The sequence below is a fragment of the Tenrec ecaudatus genome, chromosome 10 (genome assembly GCF_050624435.1).
Source record: "Tenrec ecaudatus isolate mTenEca1 chromosome 10, mTenEca1.hap1, whole genome shotgun sequence".
NCBI lineage: Eukaryota > Metazoa > Chordata > Mammalia > Afrosoricida > Tenrecidae > Tenrec > Tenrec ecaudatus.
In genome coordinates, this window is record NC_134539.1 from 124,027,088 (window position 1) to 124,044,811 (window position 17,724).

Here is a 17,724-nt window from a genome sequence, read left to right on the forward strand (position 1 = left end):
CCCTGCCTTCGGGCAGTGGGTTCTGAGGGGCCCCTGGCCACCACCCGCCCCAGGGAGCGGCAGCCGCTCCCTGGCCTGCCCTGACAGGCTCTCCCTGGGACGCCTAGATCAAAGCGGAGCGTGTGAGTAAAGCGGGCCTGGCTCCTCTGCCTGCCCCCCCTCCAGGCAGCTGGCTTAACTCCTTCACTGCCTGCAGGAAGGCCCAGAGTCAGCCCTGAGGGCTGAGCCCTTTCCCAGAGGAGGCATCTGCTCTCTCGCGAGTGGGGCTGGCAGAGGGACAGGCACTGGGCAGGGAGCCTCTGGCTCACAGTGTCATCTGTTGGTGGTTGACCACTGGGTCTCCGCCCCTCCCTCCGCTCTTATCTCCTCTGTTAGTCCCCCAACACTTATCCCTAGATGCCTGCTGGTTTCTCTCCTGACTCACTGTCTGCCTCTGCCCAGCCCTGTGGTTGGCTGCCTTCAGCCTCCCCAAGCCCCGCTCAGTTCTTAGTGAGAGCCCCTCTCTGGAGCCCTGGTGCACAGCTGAACCCGGGGTTGGGGGACAGGGCTTCCGGCCCCTCTACTCAGGGAGCTGGTGAGGAGAGAAAGCCCCGGACGGACAGGGACTCCTTTAAGTTACTCTGAGCTGGAGCCAGAGAAAGAGTTGGCAAACTGGAGCATGCAGGGAGGGGCTGCCAAGGAGATGGGCTGAGCCTGGGCTTTGCCGGGAGGCCTCATGGGAGAGCCCTGTGGCCCAGGCTCTTGGAACCTAACCTAAGCTGAGGGATGTCCCACAGGCCCCTCCTGTCCATCAGGGCTGGCCTTTGGAAAGCCCTGCTCTATTCAAACCATCTCCACCCGCTCCCTGTCCCAGGGGGGCTGGTCACTCTCTGCTCCATCTGTCCCACCGCCCCCACCCCCTTCATGTATTCTCACACTTCTTAGCTGAGGCCTGCGATGGAGCCCCAAGGACAGGCACTGTTCTTAATCCTTTGTGTCTCTGGTCTGGTCCGCCCCCCTGGCTCCCAGTGACTCCTTGCTCAGGGTTTGTCACATTACAAAACAAAGGTCTTTCAAGGCAATGGGCCCTGGTTAGGCTGAGGGACTAGGGCAGGCAGAACCTAGTTCCACTGACTGACCCCTTGCATGCCTGTGCGCGTGTGTGTGAGTGTGCAGGGTTCCGTGTGTGCAAAGCCCCGGGCAGGGGTGGGTCCGTGTGGGGATGAGGATAGGGTCTGGATTAGCTGCCTCCACCCCAGCCCCCAGCCAACCTCGCTGTGTGTCCTGCAGGCCCGGATGGCCGGCGAGCGAGGAGCCAGCGCTGTCCTCTTTGACATCACTGAGGATCGAGCTGCCGCCCAGCAGGTACTCAGAGACCTTAGGGTGTTTCAGGCGGGCTAGGGCGGAGGGAAGTGAGGTTCCTGGGGAAGGAAGAGTTGGGACCCAGCAGCCCCTCCGGCCACTGCCCCTTCTGCAGCTGCAGCAGCCCCTGGGGCTGACTTGGCCGGTGGTGTTGATCTGGGGCAGCGACGCCGAGAAGTTGATGGAGTTTGTGTACAAGAACCGAAAGGCGCTCGTGAGGATCGAGCTGAAGGAGCCCCCAGCCTGGGTAAGCACTGCCCCAGTGTCCGTCCTCACCCCGACCTGTTCCCTGTGGTCATCCTCACCCAAAGCTGATGGACACTTTAGAAATCCTCTTGTCCCCAGGGAGAGGGAGAGCTCCTTCAGAAACCCAGCTGTGTGCCTTTGTGCCTTGAAACACATGGGGCCAGATGAGGTCGGGGGCAGCTTGGGGTGGCAGAGACACAATGAAGCCCTGACCCCCATCTCTCCCCACCCCCCCAACGCTGCCTGGTGCCTCCAGCTGCAGAGTCAGGGATTCCGGCCTACAGAGGCTCCCCTCCCTTTCCTCTCCGGCACCCGGATTTTCAGAGTGCTTCTCGCTGCTGACATGAGGAGACCCCTCTCCTCCGAGGGCTTTGGGTAGGCAGGGTCCGCTAAGCCCCTCCCTAGGTTCATCCCCACTTAGCTCCACTGCTGGAAGACCCCAGGAGAGCCTCCAGCCCGCTCTGTGTGTCTCCTGTTTCCTCCCACTGAGCTCAGCTCGCCCCTGCCCTCCCAGGGCTCTGACCCCTTTCCCTCTCTGCTTGCCCCCCCCCCACAGCCAGATTATGACGTGTGGATCCTTCTGACGGTGGTGGGCACCATCTTTGTGATCATCCTGGCTTCCGTGCTACGCATCCGGTGCCGCCCCCACCCCAACCCCAACCGGCCGGTGAGCAGTGCGGGCTCCCTGGTGGAGATTGGCATGAGTGTGGGTGTCTGTGGGAGGGTGGGAGCAAGAAGAGGGTGTGAAGAAGGGAGGGACCTTCACATCCGCCCAACAGTCTACCTCCAAATACCCCCATGTCCCTCTGGTGATGTCCAGTAGCCTCTCCCCAGGGGCCTGCCCATTCATGCCACACCTACATTCACCCAACACACCCGCTCTGACTACCTGCCAGGCAGGGGCACCACAATGATGGAGGAGATAAAAGCCCTGCCCTCCAAGAGCTTTTATTCTAATGGGATGAGACAGACAAGAAGCAAAATTGATACAAGGTAACGGAGCTTGGGAAAGCGTGTGGGAATATTCGGTTCTCTTTCAATACCATTTTTTCCACAAAGATTTGGAAACTCCCCCCCCACACACACACACCTCTAATGTAGTCTTTTCCATAGTGGTAGGTGCTGGGAGACACAGAAAGCAGAAAGGGGAAGAGGAAGCGTGTGGGGGAGGTTTCATTTTGAAAAGAAAGGTCACATTGAGAAGGTAGCTCGGGAACGGAAAACTCCGACTAGATGTGGGAATCGTCTGTGCCAATCTCTGCCAGAAGCAGTAGAAGCAGGACAGTGCGTGCCGAGGCCCAGGGGCCGGGAGCAGAGAGCCGGGGGGGGGGGGGGGTGGCGGTGCCATGGGGGGGGGGCGGAGGAGGAGATGAGGCACAGAGTTCATGGAGGTCACGTTGATCCAGACTCCCGGGGGTCACTGCCAGGACTTTCACTCTGGGTGAAATGGGAGCCACTGAAGGTTTGGTGTCTCGGAACAAAACAGCCTAACGTAAGTCTTACCACGGTCACGTTTGCTTCCACCGTGAGAATGGGCTAGAGGAAGGCGGGTCCCACCTCACAGTGGCCCTATTGGACAGAGTTTCCAAGGTGATCCATCTTGACAGGAGCAGAAAGCCTCGTCTTTCCTCCACGGAGCAGCTGACTCAAACTGTTGACCTTCAGTTAGCAGTCCAACATGCAACCCACTGAGTCACCTGGGTGCCAGGTGTAGTAAAGGAGGCAAGAAGTGGATTCTGGGAATCTTTACAGGGTATGGGAGAAAGGAATGCAGGATGCCATCCAGATTTTTGGTCTGAGCAGTTGAAAGAATGGAATTACCAGAGCTCCAGAAGCATAGCGGGTTATGTGTTGGACTGCTCACCTCAGGGTCAGCAGTTCGAGACCACCAGCTGCTTCACAGGAGGAAGATGAGGCTTTCCATTCCTGTGAAGAGTTACGGTCTCAGAAACCCAAAGGGGGCAATTCTACCTTTCTTCTCGGGTCCCTGTGGGTTGGAGCCAACTCGATGGCAGTGACTTTGAGTGAGTGAGGGTGAGGGCAATTGGGGAGGACAGGTGTCTGGTCAGAGGTGGTTCATGGAATCGGGAGTTTGATTTTGGACAATGAAAGTTTGGAACAAACAATCATATTGATGTGAATGAGGGGGAGGGTGGAGTGGAGACCCAAAGCCCATCTGTAGACAATTGGACATCCCCTCACAGAAGGGTCACAAGGAAGGGATGAGCCAGCCAGGGTGCAGTATAGCACCGACGAAACACAACATTCCTCTAGTTCGTTAATGCTTCCTCCCCCAAGTATCATGACCTCAGTTCTATCTTACAAATCCGGCTAGGCTGGAGCATGTACACTGGTACAGATAAGAGCTCTCGACACACGGAATCCAGGACAGATAACCCTCCCAAGGAACAATAAGGGGAGTAGTGATACCATGAAGGTAGGGGGAAGAAAGGGGGAACCAATCATTGCAATGATCAATGTATAACCCACCGGGGGGGGACAAACAACAGAAACATGGGTGAAGGGAGACAGCAGATGGTGTAAAAGCATGAAGATAATAATAATTTATAAATTATCAAGGGTTCATGAGGGTGAGGGAGTGGGGGAGGGAGGAAGAAAAATGACGAGGAGCTGATACCAAGGGCTCAAGTAGAGAGAAAATGTTTTGAAAAGGATGATGGCAACCTATGTACAAATGTGCTTGACACAATGGATGTACAAATTGTTCTAAGAGCTGTAAGAGCCCCCCAATAATACGATTGGAAGGGAAAAAAAAGAAAGAAAGTTCAGCCCGACTTAGACATCCGAGCTAATAACGACAAGCAGGCAGCTGGACAAACAGTTTCCCATCGACACCAAGGACAAGAAAGCTCGGTGGTGTGAGCGGGGCTGGTTGGGAGGGCTTGGCCAGCTTGGAGAGGAGAGGCTCTGCCCCATGCTGAGTCCCACCCCTCTTCCCAGGAGCCCCTTCAGCAGCGTACAGCCTGGGCCATCAGCCAGCTGGCTACCAGGAGGTACCAGGCCAGCTGCAGGCGGGCCCGGGCTGAGTGGGCAGACTCAGGAAGCAGCTGCAGTTCGGCGCCCATGTGTGCCATCTGCCTGGAGGAGTTCTCTGAGGGGCAGGTAAGGCAGAGCTTGTGGTGGGGGCGGGCAGCTCTGGGAGGGGTGTGGTGTGGTCGTCCTGGCCCTTCTGTGTCCCCTGCATCTTGCATGGGGCAGACGTCGGGAAGAGCCCGAGGCTTGCAATTGCCCTGCCCCTCTAGAGGCCGAGAGTTGATGCTTGTTGAGGGTGTACCCTGGGCAGGCTCTTCGGTGGGTGCTTTAGCTGCACTGTCTCTTTGTTGGCCTCATGACAAGGGGTGGGGAGATTCGGTTTTTTATCCTTGGTTTTCAGACTGACAATCGGTCTGTCGAGACACTTGCCCAAGTGCAAATAGCTAACTGACAAAAGCTAGACGTACCTGATACCGAAGCCCGCGGTACCCTCTCTAGCCTACCAGGAGGTCTTCTCCAAGAGGAAGCCAGAGGGCGCGAGGGGCCTGCCTCCGTTCCTGCCCCTCTGGCCATCACAGCCGCCTCTGATCCCGAGCCCCTTGTCTCCCCAGGAGCTACGAGTCATCTCCTGCCTTCACGAGTTCCACCGCACCTGCGTGGACCCCTGGCTGCATCAGCATCGAACTTGCCCTCTCTGCATGTTCAACATCGTAGGTAGGAGGTGGGCCGAGGGCTGCCCTGTGGACGGGCAGAGGGGTGGAGGACGTGGCTGCTCTCAGGGAGGGGGCCGCGTCGGAGCAGGAGGGGGAGCGCACCGCCACTGGAAGGGGTCGGGTTGTGCACTGCTCGAAAGGCCCTCATCCGAGGGGGGCCCGGCACATCGCAGACATCTGTCGTATTTGAAAAATTGTTAGTATTGCTATGGATTCAGCTTTACGGATTCGAACCGTGGGATGTTTGCCGCCTACTCCGGTTTTCTGGCGGTTAAGTCACAGGACCGTTTTCTTGAAGGCAGCGGTGGAATTCCTTGTTGAGGAAGGAGCTTCTTCTGAGTCACTCAAAGGGCCAGGCTTGTCCAGCAGGGCCGGGGCTGAGGTCTGGCGGCGGTGCGGACATTGGCCCCTAGCCTGGCACTCCCAGGACTTGGCTGGAGGAAGGAAGGCCCAGGGCATGTGTAGGACAGACGTCCTAGGCCATGCAGGGAGGGCTAGGTCCCCTGCAGCCACGCCTCCCCAGAGTCGGCCACGGGCCGGTGGTCCGACCGCCTGCGCTTGGTTCTTCTTTTCCAGAAAGCAACGCATTTCCCCAGCCCTCGAGACTCTTTCAGGAGCCAGGCCAGAGACTCCACCTCATTCGTCAGCACCCTGGCCACGCGCACTATCACTTCCCTGCTGCCTACCTGCTGGGCCCTTCTCGAAGCTCAGTGCCAGCTCAGCCCCCACGACCCAGACCTATCCCCCTCCGGCCGGCCCAAGAGCCAGGCCCCGGCCCCCGGCACCACCACCGCCTCCCCAGGGGGGCGGCCCCCCGGCCTCCGGGTGAGTCGCAGCACCAGTCGGTGGCCCAGTTGCCCACCGCGCAGCACTGGGGGCTCGGCCGGCTCAGGTGCACCTCGAAGCACCCTGCTGCTTGCCCAGTGCCCCCGCGCCGGGCCCGGCCCCAGGACAGCAGCGGGTCAGCAGAAAGCTGCTGCACAGAACGCAGCGGCTACCTGGCCGACGGGCCCGCCAGTGACTCGAGCTCGGGGCCCTGCCACGGCTCCTCCAGCGACTCGGTGGTCAACTGCACGGACGTCAGCCTGCAGGGCACCCACGGCAGCAGCTCCACCTTCCGCAGCTCCCTGAGCAGTGACTTTGACCCCTTGGTCTACTGCAGCCCCGACGGGGAGCCCCCGGGGGAAGAGACTCACGTTGACGTCGCCTCTCGTCCCCGGTCCTTGGACTCGGTGGTGCCCACAGGGGAAACACAGGCCTCCAGCCATGTCCATTTCCACCGCCACCGGCACCACCACTATACAAGGCGATTCCAGTGGAATGGCAGGAAGTCTGGCCCAGAGACCAGGGCCGCCCAGCCCAGGCCTGGCGCTCCCCGGACACAGCCCCCACCAGCACCACCTCCTGACGACCAGTCCTCCAGATCCAAGTCAATAGCCCCTTCAGGGCAACTCTCCAACCCACAATGGTCTATGGCCCCCACGGAGGCAGCCCCCTGCCCAGCTAAAACCGCCAGCCCCGACCCCACTCCCAGCAGCCTTCTCAGCTTGCAGAAATCCAGCTTCTCCCCCCGGCACCCACAAAGGAAGCGGCGGGGAGGTCCCTCAGAGCCCCAGGGCTCGGCTGCACACCCAGCCTGTCAAGTCTTTCCCCGCCATGGCCCCGGCCTGCCGTGCCCGTGGTCCCCAGAGGCCCACCCACTGATCTTGGCACCTTCGGGCCTGGACAGGCGGCTTCTGCCAGAACCCCCCGGGCCCTGTCGCTCAGGCTCACAGCCAGTGTGGTTGTGTCTGACTCCACACCTGCCCCTGGGGCCACACCCACCTGAGCAGGGGCCTTCCGAATGGAGTCCTGACACCGTAGAGGGCACGCCATGCCCGTACCCACACTGCCAGGTGCTGCCAGCCCAGCCTGGTGAGTTTCTAGGGGAAGTAGGTGTGGTGGGGCAGAGGGGACTTGGGGAAGCTGCATGCTACGGGGCAGGTGGCATCGACCAGCAAGGGGTCGACAAGGTAAGAAGGATCCAGTAGGGGGGACATTTATGTTCTTGAGCAACCGCTCCCCAGCGCTGCCAGGCTGCTCAGTCATCAGGGGGACCCCAGGCAGGTTCAGGCTGGGGCTTCAGAGGCACTTGGGACGGTTGGGGCCACAGCTCAAATGAAGGCATGCCCACCCCGGGGCCGCTGGTGCAGCCATGCCACTGTGTTCAGCTCAAGGTTAACCCAAACACCTAGAGGGCCCAGAAGTCCCCCCCTCGCTCAGTCTCTCGTTTCAGTGCTGCCTTTGCCCGCCCTGCTCCTGACATGCATCAGTACCAGGTTCTGTGAACTGTATCTGCCATAGTCTCCTGTACCCCAGCACTCTGGGCCTCTGCCAGTGTCGTCCCATGGCCATCAAGCCGATTCCGACGCCTGGTGACTCTGCGGGGCAGAGTAGAACTCCCCCCCGCTCCCCGCCAGGTTTCAAAGACTACAACTTGACAGGAACAGACGACTTCATTCCCGCCCCCGCCCCCGCCCCCGCCCCCCCACCCCCTGCCCCTGCCTGTGGAGCTACGGGTGGGTTCGAATGTCTGATCTTGTAGTTAGCAACCCAGGGCCACCGCCTGCTGCCAGGGCTCCTGGTCAGTGTCTTCAATGCAGCAGCCGCCGAGCTCTTCCCTGCCTTCAACAGGGCATGATGCAGGCTGGGGACTGCGCTTCAGGTTTTTTGACTAGAAAGTTGTGCAGGGGAGCTACTCTGCTCCCCTGTTCTCCATGCTCTCCCCTTCCTCACAGGTAACTGTCCGGAAAGCTCCCCTTGAACTATCTTGTCCACCAAAAACCAAAAATCAAGTCCAAGTGTACTGCCATCCAGTGGATTCTGACAGTGGCTCTTACATAGCAGAACTGCCCCTGTGGGTTTCTGAAACCGTCCCCTTTGTGGAAATAGACGGCCTCATCTTTCTCCAGCAGAGATGCTGGTGGATTTGAACCCCTGACCTTGTGCTTAGCAGCCTAACATGTAGCCCATCAGGCCACCACAGGATGGAAAATCCAGCCTGGTTTGACCTTCAAGGCCCTGTGCCTGTTAGCGCCAACCTCCCTTCTCAACCTTGCTGTCTACTAGTCCCCTTCCCTTCCCCAACTCTATGCTTTCACCAAACCAGGAAACACTTCTTGCAGCTCAGAATAGCCTGCAGCTCTCTCTGAGTCCCATCAATCCAATCTTACCTACGTCTGCATGGCCAACTCATTTATCCTCCATTCCAGGAAGGCTTCCTGATTGCTCCAGTTAGATATGATCTCTCCCCTTCCTCAGTAGATCTCTCAGGGCCCTGGTCCTACCCTCCTGGCATATTCACGATTTGTGCGCACACTTCCTGTCCTACAAGCGCCTTACATATCCCTTTTGGACTTCTGCTTCCCACATGGTAGCCGATTCTGATGGCGAAGGGAAGCTTTGGGTAACAGGCTAGCGTCACACGAATGCTCGTTAAATAGTTACTGGGTGATACCGCACATGTTAGGTACACACCGGTTGTTGTGTGTGTTTCCCAACCTCTCGATGTTTTTCTGACCCTTGCGTGGTGTAGTGGGCTATGCATTAGACTGCTAACTGCAAGGTCAGCCATTCGAACCCACCAAGTGTTCCTCGGGAGAAAGATGAGGCTTTCCGTTCCCATAGAGACAGACGTACAGCCTCAGAAACCCACGGGGGCAGTTCCACGCTGCCCATAGGGTCACTGCACAGCAGATGGACTCGGCGGCAGTGAATCAGTGAGTGAGTGGGTTCACTTGGGGGGTTCCTCTCATCCTTCAGTCTGATCTCCCCTTCCCTCTCTGTGGCCCCTCCCAGCCATGCTGCCCCACAGGTGAAAGCAGCAGGAGCCTGGCCTGAGCCTCCGTGTCTGCTTTCCTCACCTCTCTCTGCTGCAGGCTCAGAGGAGGAGCTGGAGGAGCTGTGTGAACAGGCCGTGTGAGTCTTTCAGATCTGGCTCCAATCAAGACTGGACTTTGGATGACTCAGGCCCCCCAGGCAGAATCCTGCTCCTGGGAGAAGAAGGGACCTCAGCCGGCCAGCCCCCCTCTTTTGCTCTACTTCCTGGCACCACTGGAAGAGGAGTGGTTACGGTGGGTGGTGGGAGGTGCTGTTTCCTGCTCCCGGCTTTGGAGCGAGGGCTCCCCGCTTATCTACAGGACACATCTCCAGAGCAGTGAAGTGTGAGTCCAGCTAGCCACTGCCTGTGTGTATGTGGGGGTGGGGGTGGGGGCTAGCTCCCAGGAAGGGCAGGTGTCTTTGAAGGCAGGAAGCTAGAGATGGAAATCAAGGGTGTTACAGAGGTGCTGCTACCTCCCTGAGCCCCACGGGGTCCCCATCATCCCAGAGGCCTGTCCGGACAACCAGTGGCTTCAGCTGGCTGCTGTTGACCCTTTCTCACGGCCTTTTGCTGATGAGCGGGGGCTCGAGCCCTGGTCCTCGTGCTCGCTTGAACTGCATCAGGGACAGCCCTATCGTTTTCCTTCTTTGAAAAGGACCAAGAGCAGAGATGAGCCCTGAGCCCTGAAAAGTGGGGTCTCTGAAGCTTCCCAAGGCAGCGCCTCCCTGGTGCATAAGGGAGGATGGTGTCGCCGCCCCTTGTTCTCAAATGGACAGTGGCTGTATTAAGTCACGGGGTAGCCAGAGTGTGGTGCACTGTCCCCGAGGTGGGTACAGCATCCTGAGGAACCTGGAATGACAGTCTCTGATCTTCAGACTCCTTGTCATCCTTGCCACTCCAATCCCTCTGGGGACTGCCGCTGGGGCCAGGGTGGGAGGGGAACGACTCTCCTTGGAGAGCTCTCTTCTCAAAGTCCCAAAGCAGGTGGACAGTGGAGGACTTTAGCAGGGCTTCCCCTGGGAAGGGAGAGGCTGGAGGAATGAAGGTGAAAGAGGCAGACGCACAGCTGAGCAGGACAGACAGGCAGGGATGTTTCTTCTCTGAGTAGGGAGGTGAGCCAAGTAAAAGCCAACTGTGGCCCTGAGGCTTGGAGGCCAGAGGCCTAGCTCCCTAGTATAAGCCATACAGGCAGGGACCTACAGGGAGCAGATGTGCACGAAGGTGGAGGGGGAGCACAGAGTCTGGCCTGGGCTGCTGGTAGCCGAGTGGGCAAGGGCTGAGAGGTCTCCCGAGGGTGACATTCACTCCAGGGCAGCCTGGTCATTGCTGGCCCCTCAGGCATTATCCCATTTGGAATGTGAATGTGGGGGCATGATGGGCACAGGGTCCCCCACCTGGGAGCGTCCTTTCCTCCGAGTCAGTGGGGAGACTAGCACCTAGGCACCCACATGGGTATTTATATCTGAACCAGACAGAAAGACGCTTGAATCAGGCACTACGTTGAGAAATGTATTTATTTGCTAATATATTTATCCACAAATACAATTTGGTCTTGTGGTTTTGTTCTGGAACCGCTGCTGCCTTAGGTGGGGTTCTCCAGAAAAGCAGAAGCTGTGAAGTTTATGCCTATCTATGTACACAGGGAGATTCCCATCAAGGGTGTGGTTCACATAGCTGTCGGGTGGGCAACTGCCAAGTCTGTGGGTCGGATGTCAGGCGAGAGGCTTCTCCTGACTCACACTTGGAGCTTCAGCGGCTGATGAACCCCAGATGGGCAGGTCAGGGGCAGGTTTCTGGCTGCACAGCCGAATGAATCCAAGGTCAGCCCATAAGATGCCAGGCTGCTGAAGACTCCCAGAATCAGATCTCATCGTGGAAGTGATTACATTGTGTTAAATCTCATCCTGAGGGATCACTACATTTTAACTTCCAAACCACTGAGAATCCTGGCCCTACCAAGTTGACAGAAAACCATTAACCGTCACAGTTGTCATTCAGGGTAACAACTCCATCTCCTACATTCACAGATTTCTGACAGCGGGCTGAGTTGCAAAAGGATACCACCCGACTTAGCAGGGCTTAATAAAACAAGGCGGAAGCAGGACGAGGGTCTCGTCCATGATCTTTATTATTGCTGTTGATGGAGAGCAAGGCCCTCCAGGAGGTGGACTGTCCCAGTGGCTGCAACGATGTGCTTCAGCTTTGGAACAGTTGCCAGGCTGGCACAGGGCCGGGCAGTGTTCCGCTCAGGGTCGCTGTGAGTCAGAAGCAACTCAATGGCACCTGACAGCAAGAGTCGGCTTTCCTGTGCCACATTTCAGATGCTTTGTTGACTTTGTGACCTTGGGCAAGTGCTCTCAGTTTTCCATCCATAGCGGAACGTTATTATTCAGTGACAGAGAACCACCAAAGCCCAGTTCAGGAGCCCATCTGAGAAACGTTCCATGTGGAGGCCTAGCTAGAGGATACAACACACACACTATTTGTATCCCAAAGCTCCCGTGCAGATAAACGGGAAGAACGCACGGGAGCACAGTGCCGATCAGAGCTCCGCGAGGCCAGGAGAGGGCCCCCCAGGGGTTCTGATAGATGAGGTTGGGCGTTTGACAGAGAAAGCAAGGCATTTAGCTTCCTATTATATGAAGCCTAAGCGTTGGATTGCTAACCCCAAGGTCAGGGGTTCGAATACGCCAGCAATGGAATGCCAACCACAAGGTCAGCGACTGGAACCCTCTGGAGGCAGACAGATGACACTTTCTGCTCCCGCGGACCTCGAAGGGGCAGTCCTACCCTGCCCCACGGGGCCACCGGAAGTCAGGGTCACCTCGAGGGCAGTGGCGACACAGTGGAAAAATAAGAGGGCAGCGAATCCCCTGCAGATGTTCTTACGCCAAGGAACTGTGTCTAAACGTCAGAAGCCGGAATGGGAGCTTTTGAAATGATTAAAGTGCCCGCCCCGGCCCCCGCCCGGCCGGCCGGCCGCTCGCAGGCCAGCATTCCAGCCAAGCGCAAGCGGAAACCCTGCAGCGCGCCCGCAGTTGGGCAACCAACGGGGTGGGGCCGCCGGGGGTTCGTGTCGGTCTCTGCGGAGGCCATCGGCCCGCGCCTCGGAAACGCGCAGGCGACAAGGAGCCCCCGCGAGCGTCTGGGCGCCCCGGCGGCCTGGTGCCAGCGGCCTGCGTCAAATGGCCCGCGCCGGCGGGACCCCGCGCAGGCGCCCGCCCCCCTCCCCCGCTTCCCGCCGCCGCCTCGCCCGCCTCGCCCCGCCCCGCCTCGCCCTCGCGCCGGCCCAGGTGGCGGGAGCGCGCGCCGGCCCAGGTGACTCCGGGCCAGCCCCGCCCCCCGACGGGCGAGACCATCTTCGGCAGCGGGGAGGGGGGCGGAGGGGGCGTGGCCGGCGGGCTCACGCCGGAAGAGGAAGTCCGTGGCACGCAGCGTCCGAGCGGCATTCTGGGTAACTCAGTGTTTACTTCCTGCGGCGAAGCGGCTTTGGCTGGAGCGGTGGCTGCGGTTCTTTCCTGGCGGCGGCTATGGCCCTGGAGACGGTCCCGAAGGACCTGCGGCACCTGCGGGCCTGTCTGCTGTGTTCGCTCGTCAAGGTAGCCGTCGGGGGCCGAGCGCGGGGGAGGGCGAGCGCGCCGGGGCGCAGGGTGGGCACGAGCACAGGCCCGGACCCGGGGCGACAGGACCACGCTCGGCACAGGCCTTGCGAGCCGTTGGGTGGATTCGTTGTGCGGAGGCCCGGGGGCGGGCATCGCAGAGGGCGGCCGGCCCTGAAGGGCCTAGGGAGGGAATGCATGGAACCGCAGTGGGAATAAGCGAGGAAGGAACGCGAGGATTGGGGTGGGGAACCGAGAGGGTGGGCTGGGCAGACGTTATGCGTACCTCTCTTTCGCCACCCCTCCCAGACGATCGATCAGTTTGAATATGACGGCTGTGACAACTGCGATACGTATCTGCAGATGAAGGGCAACCGGGAAATGGTGTATGACTGCACCAGCTCTTCCTTCGATGGGTGAGGCCCGTTACCCCCCTTCACTGGCTTCTGCGTCCCCTCCTGTCCCCAACAAGCTAGGGCGGGCAGGCTTTGGACACCTGCTTACTTACTTGGCATTCCCCACTAGTCCTAACTGATCTCTGAGGGTGAGCAGCCTTAAGGTGAAAGAATGAAGGCGTCTCCCTTTTAAAAATGTATTCTTTAATTGGGGGCTAATAATTGTATGGTGGAATGGTAAATTTTAGATTTCTTGAGTTCAAGAACACATTATTGACGTTGAATTGATCTTTTTCTCTGTACTTTTGAAAACATGGCTACTGGAGAATTTGAAGCCGAGTGTGCTGTTTTCATTGGGCATTACTTCACTGGACCGTCAGCTCCCTGATGGTGGGGCCTGACTTGTTTGTGCACCCCTGCTCAGCACAGGGCCTGAAAGATAGTGGAGGCTTGGGAGATGTTTGTTGTCTGCATGAAGAGTCTTTATAAGGTACAGTGGTGGTGATAGGTGATTGTTTCTCTGAAGAGGAGGCTTTCTGGCGTTGCTCAGAGACCCCCACGACAAAAATGATCATTTGCAAGGTTATTCAGTGGGGAAAAGGAAAAGTGAGAGAAATATAATGGTCCAATCCCCCTCTCCTAAGCAAGAAACCAGAAGGCAGTATTTGGCAGGACAGGTGGAGTGTACTATTCAGTATGTTTTACCTTTTAGGTTTGTGTGTGTGTGTGTGTGGTTTCTTCCTGGAATTCTGTCATTTAACAAAATTTCTCACAATCTGCCCTCTGCTTGACCTGGACTGGCTTTGGAACCAGTCAAAATTGAAGCTTGGGACTTGGAATGACTCCCTCTTACTTACCAGTATAGCCAGTGGCTGGTACATAGTAGCAATTAACAAATTACCATTAAGCTAAGTAAATAGTAATAAATAATGACAGATGGATGGCTATGTCTTATAGCAAATATTTTTTATAGAACACAACGAATCATACTTTTACAGCACATTAGAGGTTGAGCACAACCCTTTTATTTACCAGGCAGGAAATCAGTACCTTCACCTGGAGTAGCTGGACCCTCTTCAGTCTTGTAGTAAGGAGCAGGCTAGGTGTTAATAGCTATGTAGCAATTAGTACTAGCAGGCACTGTCTGTGCGAGATATTTAACTGACTATTTAATCTTCATGACCCGCCCTACCCCCCAAGCAGGTGTATCATGACTATCCCCATTTAGCTAGTGAGGAAACTGCAGTACAAAGAAGTTGCACTCTGTTGAAGGTCACTTAGCCTGGAAGTAGTTAACAGTTGGCAGTGGCACCCAGGCCGCCTGATGCCGAAGCCATAGGAAATCATTCTACAGAGGCCGGCCCCCACCAGCACTGAAAGGACTGTGTCGGCCTGAGAACCGCCAAGAGGCACACTTTTACTTAAAGAGAAGCAGTGTGAAGCTCTGCACAGCAGGCTTCTAAAGAGTTGCACACATCAAGTGTTACAGGAGGTCAGAAGAGGACTAGGGACCTCTGCCAAAACACGAGGTACCATCAGACCAGGCCATTTGAGCAGGTTGAGAAAGAAGTAGAAGAAACATCCCAACCAAAGTAAATGGCTGGAGCAGATACCTGTGACTGAGGATGGCCTGCCTCCGTGCTGCTTCAGATCTGTCTGCAGGCCAGCAGCCGCTGTTAGCCCTGCTGTCACCCCTCTCGGGGTTGGGGGGGGGGTGTCATTTCCTTTTTAAAGCACATGAGGGTAGGGGAAGAAGAGGGAACTGAGCACAATGATGACCATATAAATCCCCCACCCCCACCCCAGGCGGGTGAACAACAGAGCTAGGGTGAAGGGAGAATAGTGGTCCATGTAAGATATAAAAATAATATTTGTAACTTATCAAAGGGTCACGAAGGTGGGGGAGTGGGGGGAGAAGGAGCTTATATCAAGGGCTTGAATAGAAAGAAAATGTTTGGCAATATAGGTACAAATGTGCTTGATACCAGTGACATGGAGTTTTATAAGAGCTGTAAGAGTCTCCAGTAAAATGATTTATTAAGAAGAAAGGATTGATGCTTATTTAGTAGATACGGTCAGACTCTGAGCTGGCTGTTTTTGTGTATTACCTCAGCCTTTGCCTCTCATCCTGCTGATGAAATCCCGACAGGACTCGTGTGCGCGCTTCGTGCTGCACAACCCATTAGAGGAGGACTTTCCATCTGAGAGTCAGTGGTGCTTGGCGCTCCCTGGGCTTCCTCCTCGAGGACTGTCGTGCTGGCTGCAAAGAGAGTCGAGGGCAGCCTCACTGGGCTCCCTCGTCCATAGCAGGGTGAGGCTCCGACTGATTCTCTGGTACCTTCTTCCCCTTAGTATCATCGCGATGATGAGTCCAGAGGACAGCTGGGTCTCCAAGTGGCAGCGAGTCAGTAAGTCTCTCCCTTTCCCCATAACCCAGTCTAGCTGTCATCCCTCGATCCAGTGGGGATTTTTAACCCAGTGGAGTAAGGGTGGGAAAGACGAGGAAGCAGTGGCCCGGGTGGACATGGTCACTCTGCTCCCTCTCAGGGGTGCAGCCCTCTTCCAGTTTTAGCTTAAGCTTCAACATGCCCTTGGTCTTAACTCACTCCAACTGCAATCTCCTTTCTTCATTCCCAGGTAACTTTAAGCCAGGTGTGTATGCTGTGTCAGTCACTGGTCGCCTACCCCAAGGTAACCATCGTAACCGCCATCGTGTGTGTACTGTGTGTGCTGCATGCTCTGTGTGTACCGCGTGTGCTGCATGTGCCGCGTGTGCTGTATGTGTTGTGTGTACTGTGGGCGCTGTGTGTACTGTGCGCGCTGCATGCGCTGTGTGTACCGCGTGTGCTTTATGTACCGTGTGTACTGTATGTACTGTGTACTGTATGTACTGCGTGGGCTGCGTGTACTGTATGTACTATGTGTGCCGCGTGTGCTGTATGTACTGCGTGTGCTGCATGTACTGCGTGGGCTGTATGTACTGCGTGTACTGTATGTACTACGTGTGCCGCATGCGCTGCGTGTGCTGTATGTACTGCGTGTGCTGTATGTACTGCGTGGGCTGCGTGTACTGTATGTACCGTGTGCACTGTATGTACCGCGTGCGCAGTATGTACCGCGTGTGCTGTATGTACCGCGTGCACTGTGTGTACCGTATGTACTGCGTGTACCGTATGTACTGCGTGTACTGTATGTACCGCGTGTGCTGTATGTACTGTATGTACTGCGTGTACTGTATGTACTGCGTGCACTGTGCCAAGCAAGCACCGCAGGAGTCCTCAGTCGACCTCGGTGCCAACCTCCACGTGCTCCGGGGCTCTCCGTTCCATGGAGAGAGAAGTCAAGGCACAAAAAGACCCAAACCCAACACTTTCAGTCGATCTGCCTCACAGCGCAACTCAGAGCGACCCTGCCTCAGGGTTTCTGAGGCGCTACCTCTTTATGGACGCAAACTGCCTCGTCTTTCTTCCTCATGGTAGCTTTCTCCCTTCCAGTTAGTAGCCCGGTGCTTAACCCTCTGGGCCAGCAGGACACAGAGGGTCACAGAGGGCCAGCTGATAGGCAAGGATCCAGAATGTGAACCCATGGTAACAAGCTGACCGAGGGGACCATTGACAGTCGCCTGGAAGCTGTCGTTTAACAGCTGAGAGTCATTCTTACCCATCTGACTCTTTGTTCATCGATCTCTCTGCTTTTCGCTCACAGGAATTGTGCGGGAGCTAAAGAGCCGAGGAGTGGCCTACAAATCCAGAGACACGGCGATAAAGACTTAGCACCATGCAAGACCACCCGCGCCTGCCCCTGCGCTTCCTCCTGTGGAGCACACGTGCGGAACTTCATTCCTCCCGACCTCTCAGCTCTGGGCGCAGCCAAGGGGCCGTTGAAAGAGAGCAGTGCAGGGGACCCCTGGACACTTTACCATCTCGGACTGCAGCAGGGGTTTGGGCTGGTGATTAACAGACTGCCTTGGGGAGGGAGTAGCCCAGCTGTTGCCTTGCCCATGGGTAGGACTCTGGGGACCAAATGCTAATAAACTTGAGCCCCTAAGAAAGTTCCTAAACCCATGAGTCATACCTCATTTCCATCTCCCTTTCTCTTCGTTGGGGATAGTCTCACTCCTTGCCCTGGAAGCACCCTCCCCCCAAAGCAAAGGCCTTTTGCTCCCTGCTGCTCGTTTGAGCCCCTGGGGTTGTTGTCTTAGTGCGATTCCCTGGTCTCATTGGAAGAACGCTGTCCTGCGCTAGGTAACTGCACCAGCCTGGTTAGCAGTCCCAGGGGGTCACCTGATTGACCAAAGTGGACTGCTAATTTTGGAATAAAAACTTCATGGTAAGTTCTCATTGAGATGGATTAAGTGAGCATGACCGCTTTGGTCAGTTTCACATTCATTAGGTGATACTGAGTCACTGCAGGCCCCACGTACCACACCACCACAGCCTGCCGGGTCCTTCCCCGCCTCAGTCGATGCTGTTGGAGCCCAGTGCTGCGGTCACTGGTCACTCCGTCTCACTGAGGGTCTTCCTCGTGTGTGTCCACCAGGGACTGCTTTCTTCCTGGTGACATGCAGGAGGTCTGAC

The 17,724-nt window shown here is 56.9% G+C and overlaps 2 protein-coding genes across 2 annotated transcripts in view; both read left to right on the forward strand.

Moving 5' to 3' along the window:
- RNF43 (ring finger protein 43) overlaps window positions 1–10,683 on the forward strand; it is a 64,899-nt gene extending 54,216 nt beyond the window's left edge. Inside the window, exons 3-9 of the mRNA XM_075561539.1 lie at window positions 1,270–1,344; window positions 1,457–1,588; window positions 2,144–2,254; window positions 4,549–4,710; window positions 5,193–5,295; window positions 5,871–7,208; window positions 9,212–10,683. Coding sequence (XP_075417654.1) covers window positions 1,270–1,344; window positions 1,457–1,588; window positions 2,144–2,254; window positions 4,549–4,710; window positions 5,193–5,295; window positions 5,871–7,208; window positions 9,212–9,255 — 1,965 coding nt within the window. The 3' untranslated portion in view covers window positions 9,256–10,683. The remainder of the gene's footprint in view (window positions 1–1,269; window positions 1,345–1,456; window positions 1,589–2,143; window positions 2,255–4,548; window positions 4,711–5,192; window positions 5,296–5,870; window positions 7,209–9,211) is intronic.
- A 1,907-nt stretch (window positions 10,684–12,590) lies between these two features.
- SUPT4H1 (SPT4 homolog, DSIF elongation factor subunit) lies at window positions 12,591–17,207 on the forward strand. Its single transcript, XM_075561540.1, has 5 exons — window positions 12,591–12,752; window positions 13,062–13,168; window positions 15,500–15,555; window positions 15,785–15,838; window positions 16,853–17,207. The coding sequence occupies exons 1-5, from the start codon at window positions 12,684–12,686 to the stop codon at window positions 16,918–16,920; spliced, it is 354 nt and encodes a 117-aa protein (XP_075417655.1). The 5' UTR covers window positions 12,591–12,683; the 3' UTR covers window positions 16,921–17,207.
- Window positions 17,208–17,724: the final 517 nt, after the last annotated feature.